Here is a 15,685-nt window from a genome sequence, read left to right as displayed (position 1 = left end):
CTTCTCAACGCAACATGATGTGTCACATAATCGGAGACATAGACATATAAACCATATTATAATATATCTCTTCTTACGCAACCAAATTAGCATAATTAGTTTGGACATACGAGCCAAATGTAATAAATGAATAAAAAAAATCCCAACACATTTAAATGTTTTGCAGTAGTCGCTGTAAAGCCTACCGAACACGTGTTTTCATGTCGTTACCTTGGACAACTACCGTACATAACACGTGGACATCTTGTTGTAAACTGGACTCGCTTATACATACTGAATATGTTTTCTTCAATTAGTCCACCTATCAATGTGCGAATATTGTAAATGATCACGTTCAAACACATTTAATAAACTTGTTTCGTTCCATGTAACTACTGGTAGTTTTAATTTGCTGCCCCCTATCGGAGTGTGAAGACACTGTCCACTTTATTTTAATTTTCCCTTTATATACTGATACATTACTGATCTATTGGGTGATGATGAGGACCTATACAGACAGTGGCGAATGCTATATGCCCAAGCAAACATGCTGAGAAAGACATTTTATTATTGTACAAATTATGTAAAATTCCGGGAGGAACTCAAAGTAAAGCCGCTGCTCCTCCACATCGAGAGGAGCCAGATGAGGTGGTTCGGGCATCTGGTCAGGATGCCACCCGAACGCCTCCCACGTCCAACCGGCAGGAGGCCACGGGGAAGACCCAGGACACATTGGGAAAACTACGTCTCCCGGCCAGCCTGGGAACGCCTCGGTATCCCCCGGGATGAGCTAGACGAAGTGGCTGGGGAGAGGGAAGTCTGGGCTTCCCTGCTTAGGCTGCTGCCCCGCGACCCGACCTCGGATAAGCGGAGGAAGATGGATGGATGATGTAAAGATCAATTTATTCAGAGCCTATTGCACTCCATTGTATACTGCCCCCCTGTGGGTAAAGTATAAGCAGAAAAGCTTTCAGAAGCTGCAGGTTGCTTATAATAGATAGATAGTACTTTATTGATTCCTTCAGGAAAATGATTGTATGAGGCTTCTCCTGGGAATTCCAAGAAGCGCCAGTGCAAGCCAGATGTTTGTTAGTGTTGGGGTGCCCACTTTCTCAGCGTTGCTAGGCAACCTTATGTATAAGTTTATGCGTAGGACATCTGAGTCTGAAAATGACAATCACTGTGTTAACGAACCCTGGCTGCAGTTCTGTTAGATACTCATCTGGACTGTGGAACCACTGGCATATCTGTTTCTATGATAAAAATTAACATTTGGGCTTTATGTTTCTTTTTATTGCTTTGTTTTTAATGTTTTAGTGTTTTGTTTTGAATGTTTTGTATTGTGTTTTTTATACGTTTGATGGATCTTAAGGTCTGCAATAAAGATTGATGATGATGATGATGATACCCAGTAAATGTTTCTTACTAATCTCGTCAAAACTAAGTGAAAGACAAATATAATAATTTTATGATGGAAACATCATTTTGGTTTGCTGTAAGAACATTTAACAAAGTTACTGAGTGACCAAATTATATTTGAATCCCAGACATCACAAATAGTTCAGCAAAGTCTTCATTGTTTTAATGGGTTGATTAAACAACAATCTGTTTGATAAAGCTGCAATTTTCATTCAAGACAAACAAGCGTCTTTTGATGGCAAGTTGCCCTTCAGACGTGATGTGAGGAAGAAAATGAAGCTTTATCATAATGGATGCAAAAACTGAGGAAAGTTGCCTTATTTTGGTATTATTTTACAAATAAAGTAAACAAGGTCCCACTTGAGAAGCTGCAGTCAGTAAGGTTTCACAGGTGTGGGTAAATGATTATCTTATCAAAAGGTTTACAGCTTTTTGTCATCAAGACGAACGCAATGGGAATGTTTCTGCGCTGAAAACGTCATGTTTCATCGATGTTTCCTGTACAAAGTGATTTCAACATACAAAAAAGTAAAGTTGAAATGTCAGCCTAAACAAATATTGAATGTTATTAAAATAAACAAAAAAACCCATTACAGAAAGGCCAGCGATCAACCTTCAGATGTCCAGAGGGAGGAGAGGCCCAGAGCCTACTCAGTAATCCATCCATGAACAGGTTCTTCAAACTTTTAATCGGGTTTTCACACCCCAGCATCCATTTCAAGCTTCCGAGTCCTCACTGCTGTCTCGGCTGATCTCAATCTGAAGCGACGGCAAATTGTCCAGGCGACTCTTTTTAATTTTGTGAGTAAGCCGCTCCTGCTTTTGTTTGATCATAGCACCCCACATTTTCTGTAGCGTCGAGTCGTCCTCTTCCTCGCCTTCTTCCCCCTCTTCATCTCCCTTTTTTGAATTTCCCCTGTGTCTCCGCGAGGACGAAAAGAGGCCTGAAGACCCGCTGCTACCGACACTGTTGTCAGCAGAGCCCAGTCGACTCCATAGGCTGCCTGGAAATAAATCAGGGTAGGGGTTACACAAATGAGCCTAAACTGCTGCGGAAACTGGCGAAATGTGAATTTAAGAATAGACATTTAGTTGTTTTCATAAAGTGCAGATCATTTCTAATATGACACATATATATTCCAGAAAATAACATGTTTTATAGTCTTTTGCTAATTTCCAGTGTCATTACGCCAGAAAAGACCCCCATTAAACAAATAAAAACTCAATTTAACTCAAAATCTTGGCAGAGTAGGAATCATTTACAAGTGTAACACACAGTCATGTCCTTACTTGTTTTTCTGTCTTTGGATGACTTGGAGGAGAGACCTTCGTCCCGTGGAACTGCACCGAGTCGGCGGTGCACGTCTCTGATTGGTTCTCTGGCGGGGGGCGGGTCTCTTGGGGGGATAGGGGAGGGAGAACGCTGCCTGTCCGGAGAGAACCGCCTCTTGCCGAGCCGCTGCCGTACATCTAAATATAAAACAGGGGGAAAAAAAGTCAGTGTGCTATGTAAAAAGGGCACCTTAAGTTGAATTGTTATGAGCGAACCTGTCTTCCCGCTGGTCACCGGTGGGAGGTGCGGTCTCTGCTGAGACTGCCCCTGTCGTTTCTCCTCAAGAAGCTGTCTCACGTCGGTCATCTTGCTGGGTGACGGGGACTTGGGCCTGCTTTGCGATGCTGATTCTCCTACCCGGTTCCTGCATGGTAGTCAATTGAAATAATTACATGATACAAGATGGAACATCTCAATGCCAAATCAAAATATACCCCTAAAAAGCAGTCCTTATGTTATGAACTGCAGTATGGATAATCATTTCGATAATTTTAAGCATATTCACATTCTACCTTGTGGATGGCCATAATACATATTACAAAGTGGGTGCCAGCTCCTAATGCAAGTTGACTAAGGCTGCAAGCATTAATAGATTATTTCTAGGGGTGCAACAATTGATCCGATATATCAATAGATCGATTTATAGTCCCAATTTTCAAGTATATCGATCTGTGCTCGGCAAATTTGCCTTTCTGAAGAGCTGCATTGATCCAGGATTGTTTTAAAAGAGAATCGATCAATTTTATCAATACTAGAAAAAGGAGAACCCTGGATTTGAACGGTAGACTTAACATGAAGTTTAATAATTACTAATAATGACGTTAAAGGTTAAGTCTATTTTGCCTGGCGGTGGTCGTGAAAGGTCATAAACGCCACAAGACGATAGTGTAATATCTCTGGAACGTACAAGTGTGCCTTTAAGAGGTGTTGCTGTTTTGTGTGACATGGGTGCGAGAACGGCAGAGTAAACTGGATCACGCGAGAGTTAGGGAGTCTGTGTTTTGCGTGTCCGCAGCAGCTCTTGTTTGTATGTTTGACTCCCTGAGTGGGTTACCGCTTGTTGTTTAGCGTCTAAGAGTGTATATCCGACCGACTCTCTCCTTCTCCACTGCGGGGCATTTCAATATCATAAAATTAAAACCCAAAAAATCTTTCAGATACAGCACAATTGCAAAACCCACAACAATAATGAAGCCGCAAAACAACTTGAAGCCACTAAAGACGCAACCGACAACAGTGCAAGATACGGCGCAGAACACAAGAAGTAATTTAATCAGAAATAAATAAATCCAAGAGATGGATCAAAGAGGCTATGGAAATTAGGAAGCTTAAGGGCCAACACCATCAACAGGGATGAGGGGACATGCATGCTTCCGCACACCTGAGACGCTGTCAGTCATCGTCGACGCCAGAGCGAAGGGCAGATACTAAATGGCCGTGTCGGTGAACCTTATTTATTTACCTGGTATATCTACTGTTAAAATGTTGTTTACTGTAGTTTCTTTTAATAAGCTTGAATGTGGAGAAGGTGAGCAGAAAAGGTTTTCTCTTGTTAAGTCTACCTGAAGTGTTGGTTGCACTTAATTCAATAAAGATGTGAATGCAATGGCCATTCTTATCTGCTTGTTTGTATCCATAATTCCCTGACAAGAAATAACAGGAAAACCGGAAACTTCACCTGCAGTGTCCAATATCCAGTATTTATTTCACAGTCACACTGGTGGATTTTTTTTGCTTAAATGTTACTGAAATTTTTCATCTCACTGTATCATTTTGGATCGTGCAAAAATTGTGAGCAAAAATTGGCAACGACAAAGATCGAATCGAATCGTTACACTCCTAATTCATTCTTATAGAAAAAAAAAACTTTGATTTACACTCTGTTGCTTCAATTAATTTTTTAATAAGTGTAACTAATACAGATTAATAAATTCAGGCCATATGGAGTGCCCAGAACCTTAAAGAAGCAGACTTTGCGTAATCTGTGTGGCGGCTAATGGCGGAGAGTTGGATTTTTTTAACACACACATGATAAAAAGTGCAAATGAAATGAATGAGAATGTGTATTTATTAGAAAAAAAAAAGAATAAAAGTTATGGCAAGTATACAACTTCCTCAAAACAATTTTCCCCAAAAATACGCAGTGTGGCTATACAGCGTTTTAACCAATTACCCAATCACCTGAACAAACTAACAGATTATTCGTTGCAGCCCGAAAGCCGACTGTAATTAAACTTACAAAATTATTTGATATTGTTAGTTATAGTTTTTTTACACTTATGGTGTCAAAGGAGAATGCATGACTCACCGAATGCTCTTTAGCTGTGACTCCAATTCGTCAGCGTACATTGTCATCTTCTTGCTCTTCTTCGGCGACGGCGTGGAGATCATCTTCAGCTCCAGGTCATAGTCCATCTCATCCGATTCGGACCAGGGTGACGGGGAACGCTCCACCCTGCTACGAACTCCCAAGCGTGTGGCGACACCCCCACGATCTCCCCTCTCCTTGTACTCCACCACCCGGTCATCTGAGTCCATGTCCTCGTCGCCGTGTTCTTCATCCTCTTCTTCCTCCTCCTCCTCCTCGATGGGCTCCTCAGGCAGATTGACCAGGTCAGCTGAAGAGAGGGGTTTGTCAGTTGGAAAGACAATTCTCTTATGAACATGCTTGTATTCAAAAACAACAGGACAACTTTCATATCATGTCATGTTATTATAGCAGTTCCTCTGAGGTTGTGTGTGTTTTTAGTTTGGCTTTGTGGGAAAATGCCCTCATGGGAGATATATTGCCCATGAGCCACACTGGCTGCTTATCTCTGATTTACAATTTAAAACAGGGATGCTGCAAAAAAGCTACAACATAGCCTTAGGCTTCAAACTGAAACTACTCTGCTGCGCTTCAAACATGCACATAAGCTTGTTTTTTGTGTTTTTACCAGAGTGGCGGTGTGTGTACGGCGGCGTGTGTCCCATGCTGTCTCCTATTAGAGGTGTTTTACTCTTAATGACGTCTCTCTGGATTCGTTTGTTGTGAAACCTTCTCTTCCTAGGGGTGAAAAAGCACATGTAAGATATACCGACTATTAAAGTCGCTTGATTATTTGGAAAGGTCTTGGATTTGGTGATATGGTTTCACCCACCAAGAGTTGCTGAGGATCCCCTTCATGCCGCCGTAGTTTGGGTTCCCGTACTTCATGTAGTATCTACTGCGCCGGGCGGCACCCAGCTCCTTCTTATCATCTGAAAAGGAGGGAAAAAAATATATCTTTACTCATTCTTAAGATTGTATTGCAATATCCTAGTGGCAAAATTATATGTGAGAAAGACCTTCTGTGGCAAAGCGCAGGAAGAGTTTGTTTCCTTTGAAGGGTTTGGTCGCAGGACGCAAGTCGTTCCTCAGAAGAGACTCTCTCTCGTCCACTGACAGGATGTCCGCCTTATAAAGAGTATTCATGGACACCATTAGTGTTCATTCCTCTGTGTCCCAAAGGAAATAACATGCTTGAAGTTGTTGCCTTCAGAAAACCTTCATTAACTGTACATGTAGGCCTGGGCTGATAGTCAGTGAATTAATTAATTGAACAATAAATTAACTCAATAACGTTGCCTTCATCAATAAATTGCCATGTCTGTGTGTGTGTTTATTTTCTCTTGCTTTCAAACAAAGTGCAAGAGGGTTCATGATGGGCATCTATCTCAGCAACTGAGCATGTTTATTTAATAGCAGAATTAAATGAACGAGTGAACGCTCTTGCCAGTCATCCAAATCTTAAGTTTCAGTGGGCCAAGGCGGGACAGCTAGCCCTCACACATAGGATGCACAGACAGAGCACCTCACTAGATGTGACTCGCTGAGAAGCACCACTTGGTACTAAATTATGAAGAAAAAGGATGACTGCAAAGCCAAATGTCCGGTGTGGGAATATTTCAGCGTCAAACAAGTGAGCAAGATGAGCCCAGCGAAACCGACGAAAAAAACAACAAAAAAACTGTTACTGAGGAAGATATAGCATGATTCGGTAGGAGAAACACAGGCATGTTATGTCTTACTTAAACGCTAACATAAATATATAATTGAGGCAGTAAACTAATCAAAACTCACCAAGTACACTCTCAAACAATTCCAAAACACTCTCGTTGATAAGTCTCCAAAACATGTTGAGATTTAGGCCATGTCCACATGAACACGGAGAGTTTCAAAAACACATATTTGGGGTTAAAATGAACTCCACCTGCACAAGTGTGGTTTCAAAACTGTCTATGTCTAAACACAAACGCATACACCTGCTGTCATGCACATTTTGTCCAATCAAAAGCCACTGCTGACTTTACATTACACCTTATTACCATGTTTATTTTTATATACTTTAGACGTGCAATGACATGTACATTATTTTTAACACAAAGCCTGCACGTACACAGAGCCCTGAGAACATTATTAAAGAGCGAATGCACGCCTGTGCTGCTGAAACCCAACACTCATAGAATTAAAACATGTTCAGCGACATGCTGATGTATTCTTGTGCAGTGAAATGTACATTATTTCTAAAATCAGCACGCACTAACGAGCCAAGCAAACCCTTTTGCATGTTTAAGTGGCTATATAAAGCGGACGGACGTGCTTGCACCGCTGCAAAACCCATGTGGAATTATAAAGCATTTAATTAGCGATTCGCTGGAGAGATGGTTGTGATATGGTACATGTGTAATAAAGTGTCTATTGTCTTTAACATCAGTACACACTACAAGGATGATGCTACATCGTGTCTTTTTAAGTTGCTTGGTCGCTTTTTTTGCGCATGCACGGACGTACCCAGCTCCATCCACAAAAATGGAAGCAAGACACGTACGTCAACTTCATTAAATGTCGTTAAACAAGGACAAAAACATAAGATAAAGTGGAACCTTTCCTACGACACAGAGCAAAAAGTTTTGCTAGTCAAAGTTGTCCCATCAGTTGGCGGTTTGACAGCAGACTATCATTAGCACTGGTGGAAGTGTTGCAAAGCCCTTTTTGAAGTGTCTTTTTCATTGATGTTAAGTGAAAAGAGCAGTATGTTTACGTTGAAACATACATTAAGTCCTCTTATAGAGTGTTTAAAGCCAGCAAAGCAGTGTTTTCGAGCTTGGGAATGACAGCGTACAACCGTGACGTCATTACAAGTCTCCGTTTGTGCCGTGTACACGCACACGCTAAGCAGAGAATTTTGGAATGCTACACTTTGGCCAGCTTTTGTAAGTCTTGAGTTTTTAAACACAAAAATATGCGCTTGTATGTGGACAACAGGCCTAAACGCAGAGATAAGTATGCGTTTATTTAGTATCTGTGTTTGTATGGACATGGCCTTAGTTTTAAGGAGGCATTAATATGCAAAATCAACATTTCTTACCTACTGGTGCCTGTTTTTGTGTACTTAGATAAATAAGCCCATTTACTCTGAAAACTGGAAATCAAAATAAGGAATTTTGAGTCGCTATTGATGTATTTGCTTCTAGTTAGGGGTATCTCCATTTAAAGGGTAGATATTCACCCGAGGAGCTAAGGTCCTTACTTTTTACTATCCTCTTGTTGTGGGGCAGACTGGCGCATGCATGGAAATGCATCCTCCCCTGTTGCCATTTGTAATACAACGTAGCGTATACTTCTAACTTCTCTTTCAGTAGCGCTAAAAACTACAACATGACTGACGGGGTGGAGCACGTAAATATGACCACCCAAAAAACGGCACAGGCCAAAGAACTGGGCAGAAAATAGCTTGAAAACTGCCTGTAAAACAAGGACAAAAGAGTCACCATTATGTTTTATGTAGTCTATTGACGATCTGGTTTTCTGAATATGACTGCTTTAAGCTCCTTCCTACTTTGGTTTATTTTTAAAATCTAACTAAGAAGTGTCTTTTTTATTATATAATCTATGTTGTGGTCTTTTAGTAATCGTATTTAATAGCATTTTTTAAACAAAAAAAAACTTTTGATGCTGTGACTTCAGTTGCAGGTTTAGCAAAAAAACTGTATTAAGAACTGCACTTTATCATTTCTTTTGAAAAAAAGTTTTTTTTTGTCATCCATTTTAAATATATAGGGCTCACTTTCATTATATTCTGTGAAAATGACTGAAGTTATTGTTCTCTTCTTTTCAATAAAGACATTTCAAAATAATACATTTTACTGACGTAATTATAATACCATATTGTGATAATTTTGCCTAAGGATAGTCTCTTATATCGGCCCATACCTACTTGTATGACAGTTAATGATGTTAAAATATTATTAAAATAATTACTTAGCCTACATCTTGAAGTAATCTTGTTAATTTTTTACCTGACCGGCCTCTACTTTGGTCTTTTCCTCCCTGTCGCTATCCTTTGCAATCTCCTGGGAACTCTTCTTTGTCTCATTCACCTCCCCCTCTTCATCATTGTCCTCGTCATCTGACCCTTGATCTCGATGATCTGCAAATACACCAGACATTTTCTTCCTCGTTCTGGTTGGGCTAATTGTACCCTCCCTTCTTACCATTGCTGGGCTTGTCTGTCTGAGTGGCGGTATCTGTGGCCGCCACATCAGGGTCGGGCATCCTGCTGGTGTTGATGAAAGCTCTGGTGGCTGTGTCATCATCCAGCCAAACCACGTTGCCTAGGAGACCAGCAGGTATTAATTTGGCTGGAAGGGTGTGGAGCAGATGGACCCAGGAGCGTACTCACAGGAAGTGTCATCGATCCATTCGATGTGCGCGGGGGGGTATTCCTTAAAATACCCAAACACGTCCTGGGTGCTCATGTCATCAACGCCCGTGATGTAGAGGGCCTCTAATCGCACGTTGGGGATCGCTGAAGGCAGATTCAGAAAACCAGATCGTCAATAGAAACTCAAGATTGTGGCGGCTAGATGAAAGCACCGCCTCCTCTTACCTTTCTTTATGGCATCCTTGTCCAGGAAAACGTTTCGTTGAATGGTGCTCACCTCGCCGTGGAAGTGGAAACGCCGCGCTCGCTTCTCTTTTTTCTCGATGGCTTCCTAGACACAACCAAAGTGTCAAACGGCGCTGCACACAGGGGGTATACATGTACAGCATTGTTCACCTTGGAATTAACGTCAATGCCGGTGATGAAAGCTCCAGCTTTGTTCTCGTAACGCCTGCTAGTATCCTACAACCACAGAGAAAGAGCAGTCTGTTGTTTCCAAATATAAAACACAAGTCAATGATAACGATAACTTCCATGAACAAAAATAAATAAATCACGTCAGCACAGCTCGTACTCTGTCACATTATAAAAATTTGGGCATAACATATATCCTGCAGACGGTAAAAGTTAGGCATTCAAAAATAAAAGCATGCGGTGAAAACACGGTGGTGCATCGTTGTCACTGCAGGTGACAATGGTGACACAGGGACAGGGCCTGACAATCATTTCGTCCAACCACTGCAATTGAGAAAGTTAATGGAAAGGAGAAGAAGTGAACGACTGAATCAGAAAAAAAAAAGTTAAACATACTGTATGTCGTACCGTAAGCAGTCATACCGGCGAGTCTGTACGCATCACACAAGCTGCAGCCACAAACATCCAAAAGATGAACATTTCTCCATTAAAATATGAAGAAGCCGCTGCCATTATGTTTTTCAGTTTGTTCTTTCTCCTAAACTACGGCCCACCAGCATTTACAATTTTGCCCGCGGGAAGCCCCAAGTTTAAAAAAAAAATATGTATGTATTTTAAAAAAAATTTTTTTAATCTGTCCTTTCTAATCTTTTTTCTACCACTTTCTCTCAGGGTCTCCTAGCCACTCACAAACACACAGACACAGCCCGGCCCTCCACCAAAATTTATTTTAACCCAATGCGGCCCCTGAGTCAAAAAATTTGGGGACCCCTGTCCTAAACCATCAAAGTGGACGGTTAAGCATTAACTTTGGTAAACAAACACAGCCTACTGTCAAATCTAACCTCTCCGGTCCCTCACTTAAATGAAATGTAAATGTGCAAAATAATAAACGATTTCCTAGTTTCTGTTGTGACAAGTCCGCAGAGAAGCAGCCCATAGGAGACACGGCTCCCCAAAGTAAATGCTGAAAAAATATCATTACATTGTTTTTACAAAACTGCTGTAGTTATTCGTAGTATATGCTTTTGTAATATATACACACACAGCACATGCCGCGTCCGCCCTCGTCGTTTGCCAAAATGACTAGCATCTGGGGTAAGCACATGCCATGACCGCCCTTGAATTTTTACTTGTTAATGGAGTAGGGATGTAACAATAAACAGTACAATGATAAGTCGCAATAAAATTCCAGACGGTTAGTAATACCGTCTAATTTTTGAATTGCCAAAAACTGTTATTTATAAATGCATTTAAGGCAACACGAAGTAGAACTGCACTTTTTTGTTTATCATTTACAATCCCTATGTAAGACAAGAACACGTTTTAATTTTTTATGCATTGTAACTTGTAAATAAACGTTAGCAAATGTCAGCTAACGTTTTAGTTTTTTTGTTTATCATTTACAATCCTTATGTAAGACAAGAACACATATGTTAAATTTGTATGCATTGTAACTTGTAAAGAAACGTTAGCAAATGTCAGTTAAGAGTGGAGCTAATGGGAGTTTATTTTCTTTGCTTATAAAGCAGTCTAAAAAACATACAAAAGCCGACCATTGTTTAAAATACACAGTGTAAGTATATATGTAATGGAGTTATAGGCATATTCAAAATAACATGTAATTGTTATGTATTTTGCTCATTTTAAGCGGTGAATTAATTTCACATCACAATCTTCGCTTTTAACAACAACTACTACTACTACTACTACTACTACTACTACTACTACCACTACTACTCATGGCAAACATCATGAGAGACAACAAAGATAACTTTGGGACAAATGATGGTCAAAAACCTTATATTTTTGAGCCTGAATCTAAGCTACAAGCTGTGTGCTAAACAGATCCAGCTTTAGAGAAACACTAAGAATTATGTAGCAGTATTGCTAAACAAGATATACAACCTAGACACATAATAATGAAACGATCATGTTAATTTCTTCCCGTTTAGATGAATAATTAATCATAATCCTCACAATGGTTTAAAAAAAAAAAAAAGATGCCATAAACAAGTGTCTTTCTCGCCATCACCGAGTGTAAATTGGATGTCAAAGTAGACCAACATCTCTGTTTTATGCCACATCCTTCTACTATCCAGGTAAGAGGGATAATTTATAATGTAGATATAACTTTTATCAAGTCAGAGGCGATGCAGTGGCTCAGTATGTTAATATAGATGTATAAGCTAGAATTTGCTTTTTGGTGATCACGGCGCAACTAAAAGTTGTTTGTGTTAGCGCTTATAGTAAAAATATTGCTAATACTTTGTTAATATTCAGGTCATAAGATGTAAAAAAAAAAATTGAGTATTGTTGGCGATTTTTGGAGGTTTTTTAGAGGGCTTTATGGTAAGTATTGTGTACTCCCATTGTTACCCACTCATACTAATCAAATTTTACAAATTAGAATACTACAAAACAAAAAAAGGTTTTGTCTTACATAGGAATTGTGAATGATTCTAAAAACAGTGCAGTTCCCCTTTAAAGTCCCATTTGTCCAGAGAAATATATATTAAAAAAATGATTTGAAACAAAAGAAAATGAACAGTTGTGCATATTGTGCATCCCTTAATTTGCGTCAATGTCTCACACATTATTTTGAGTTTGCATCTCCTTTTAGTAAGGGGACGGCGTGCGCAACCCGGGGGTCCCTGGTTCAATTCCCACCTAGTATCAACCTTTCACGTCCGTTGTGTCCTGAGCAAGACACTTCACCCATGCTCCTGATGGGTGCTGGTTAGCGCCTTGCATGGCAGCTCCCTCCATCAGTGTGTGAATGTGTGTGTGAATGGGTTAATGTGGAAGTAGTGTCAAAGCGCTTTGAGTACCTTGAAGGTAGAAAAAGCGCTATAAAAGCACAAGTACAACCCATTGTAGAGCCCGTTCAAGATGAATTGCTAATTTCTTTTACAGAAAATAAAGGTTATTATAACGTATCATTAACCTCTGGTGTTTTTTGGGAATGTGCTGCGCAATGTTAGTCACTCCCAAGTTTTGAACTGAGCTCACGTGCCAGACAGTCAAATTTGAAAATAGCTCGATGGTAGATAGAGCAGGGGTCAGGAACCTTTTTGGCTGGGAGAGCCATGAAATCCAAATATTGTAAAATGTATTTCCGTAAGAGCCAGATAATGTTTTTTTAACACTGAATACAATGTGTGCATTTTTAAGTAAGACTGACATTTTTAAAATAAGTCACTTATTATTTTTAACAACATTGTTATTTTTCCTCTGTCCCACTGGAGGGGGTCCGGTCCGGTGGCCATGGATGAGGTGCTGGCTGTCCTGAGTCGGGACCCAGGAGGGACGGCTCGTACCCAGGATGGACCGCTCGCCTGTGTATCGGTTGGGGACATCCCTGCGCTGCTGATCCGCCTCCGTTTGTGGTGGTTTCCTGCTGGCTCCACTGTGGACGGGACTCTCTGCTGTGTTGGATCCACTTTGGACTGGACTCTCACGGTTGTGTTGGATCCACTATGGATCCGATGCGGTCCTCTCCAAGGTTTCTCATAGTCATCATTGTTACCGACGTCCCACTGGGTGTGAGTCCCACTGGGTGTGAGTTTTCCTTGCCCTTGTGTGGGCTCTACCGAGGAGGTCGTTGTAGTTTGTGTTGCGGTTTGTACAGCCATTTGAGACACTAGTGATTTAGGGCTCTATAAATATTAATTAATTGATTATTTTGAAGCTAACCAATTATAAATAAAATACTTCTTTCCATTAAAGGCCTACTGAAACCCACTACTACCCACCACGCAATCGGATAGTTTGTATATCAATGATGAAATATTAACATTGCAACACATGCCAATACGGCCTTTTTAGTTTACTAAATTGCAATTTTAAATTTCCTGGGAGTTTCGTCTTGAAAACGTCGTGTAATGACGTGTACGCAAGACGTCACAGTTTTTTAGGAAATATGAGCACTGCACACACACACAGCTAAAAGTCGTCTACTTTAACCGCATAATTACACAGTATTTTGGAGATCTGTGTTGCTGAATCTTTTGCAATTTGTTCAATTAATAATGGAGAAGTCAAAGTAGAAAGATGGAGTTGGGAAGCTTTAGCCTTTAGCCACACAAACACACGGTGATTCCTTGTTTAAAATTCCTCGAGGTGAAACTTTACTATTGATCAGAGCGCGGTCAAGCGAACATGAATAACGACGGAATGTAAACCAGCAGGTTTCGGTGAGAAATTTGTGGTAAAATGTCGCTTCTTACCGGAGATCAGCTGACCTTGTGCCATCCATAGCTGCCGTCGACTCCCCTGAGACACTGGCGTCAAGACACCCTTCCGACAACCAGGTACTGTTAAACTCACTAAAACACTAGCAACACATTAGAAAGATAAGGGATTTCCCAGAATTATCCTAGTAAAAGTGTCTAAAAACATCTGAATGTAAACGCATTTTTTTTTTTTTAAACTTGTTTTATTTTTTTTCTAGTCCGTCACTATCAGTATCCTCAAACACAAATCTTTCATCCTCGCTCAAATTAATGGGAAAATTGTAATTTTCTCGGTCCGAATAGCCCTTTTTGTTGGAGGCTCCCATTAAAATCAATGTGAATATGTGAGGAGCTCCCACACTAGTGACGTCATCGTCTGCGACTTCCGGTAAAGGCAGGGCTTTTTTGTCAGCACCAAAAGTTGCGAACTTTATCGTGGATGTTCTCTACTAAATCCTTTCAGCAAAAATATGGCAATATCGCAAAATGATCAAGTATGACACATAGAATGGACCTGCTATCCCCGTTTAAATAAGAAAATCTCATTTCAGTAGGCCTTTAATGCGACCCTCCTGTACCCCGAAGGACAGCTGAGCCACCAGCAACCTTGAACAGGTGCGGTAGAAAAGGATGGATGGAATAAAATGCATGAGAATGTTTTGTTATTTGAACGTTATTTTTAACACTGTTATTTCCAGCGGAATTATTCATTATTTACCTATTTAAGCAGTGTCAGCTAAGATTTATCTGAGAGCCATATACAGTCGTGAAAAGAGCCGCATCTGGCTTGCAAGACATAGGTTCCCTACCCCTGAGATAGAGTGAGAAGTTGACTAACCTCCAAAACTTGCAAATACTAATAATCCTGCTAGTTTTGAGAACGCATACTAAAGGAGACTTGGGAACACGGCAGATTCGACCTTCGTATGGTCCCTGGTCAGTCAAGACCGGGGGCTGGGTGTCTTCAGCATTCACATTTCTATTGCGAGTTTGGTGGTAACTCCACGAGATGCTAACAGCAACAAGTGACAGAAACGCGCCAATTGCGCATTAAAGTGGCTCAAACAATCCACTTCAAGATGCACTACAGTGATGTTTAAAACGTGCCCGTTACCGTTCCCGAGCCGGGAGTCTCTTGTACCATAAGCCAGCTACTCTGCACCGCTCCCCGGGACTAAGAAGACACCAGCGCCGTGTCTGATCAGGCCCCAACCCGGACACTCACCGGCAGCAGCTCCTTCAGGGATCGGTTGACGGATATGTCGTCGGCCTCCACTTCCCCCTCTTCCACCTCCATGGGTTCGGCCCCGCGGGTACCCCCGTCGGATTCGGAGTCCGACTCTGAGTCGGAGCGGTCGGAACCGCTGTCCGATTTCACCGATACCCGTGAGCTGCGCACCGCCGCCATGACACTGCTGCGAACAACGGCTGCTGCTGCGGTTGGTTGTTCCGTGGTGCTACTTCTTCTTCGGTGGTGTTTGAATGTTGCGTTCGGGGATCGCGGGGAAATCGGCAGTAGCATATTTCTTGGGTTAGCTCGTATTAAACAAAAATGTGATTTCCTTTCACAAATTGAATGTGGCAGTTTATAAATCAAATGTATTAGGATCAAATTGTTT

At 41.0% G+C, this 15,685-nt stretch overlaps 1 protein-coding gene across 1 annotated transcript; it reads right to left on the bottom strand.

The window, feature by feature from the left end:
* Positions 1–1,539: 1,539 nt before the first annotated feature.
* On the bottom strand, positions 1,540–15,529 carry ncbp3 (nuclear cap binding subunit 3). The gene is made up of 13 exons (XM_061898714.1): positions 15,292–15,529; positions 9,814–9,879; positions 9,643–9,748; positions 9,436–9,561; positions 9,248–9,367; positions 9,053–9,183; positions 6,059–6,167; positions 5,872–5,971; positions 5,668–5,777; positions 5,040–5,349; positions 2,947–3,095; positions 2,689–2,868; positions 1,540–2,402 (listed from the first exon to the last, which is right to left on the bottom strand). Exons 1-13 carry the CDS (start codon positions 15,472–15,474, stop codon positions 2,116–2,118), a joined length of 1,977 nt encoding a protein of 658 aa, XP_061754698.1. The 5' UTR covers positions 15,475–15,529; the 3' UTR covers positions 1,540–2,115.
* Between the last annotated feature and the right edge of the window lie 156 nt (positions 15,530–15,685).

This window comes from Nerophis ophidion, linkage group LG04 (genome assembly GCF_033978795.1).
Source record: "Nerophis ophidion isolate RoL-2023_Sa linkage group LG04, RoL_Noph_v1.0, whole genome shotgun sequence".
Taxonomy (NCBI): domain Eukaryota; kingdom Metazoa; phylum Chordata; class Actinopteri; order Syngnathiformes; family Syngnathidae; genus Nerophis; species Nerophis ophidion.
Note: the sequence above shows the minus strand (reverse complement) of the source record. Positions and strands in the feature narration are given on the sequence as shown.

Excerpts from the sequence above, each read along its gene's own strand:
- ncbp3 (XM_061898714.1), bottom strand. The coding sequence starts at position 15,474 with ATGGCGGCGGTGCGCAGCTCACGGGTATCGGTGAAATCGGACAGCGGT. Across the intron at positions 9,749-9,813 it reads GCATTGACGTTAATTCCAAG|GAAGCCATCGAGAAAAAAGA; the intron begins GTGAACAATGCT and ends GGTTGTGTCTAG. Across the intron at positions 9,184-9,247 it reads GACAGACAAGCCCAGCAATG|ATCATCGAGATCAAGGGTCA; the intron begins GTAAGAAGGGAG and ends GTGTATTTGCAG.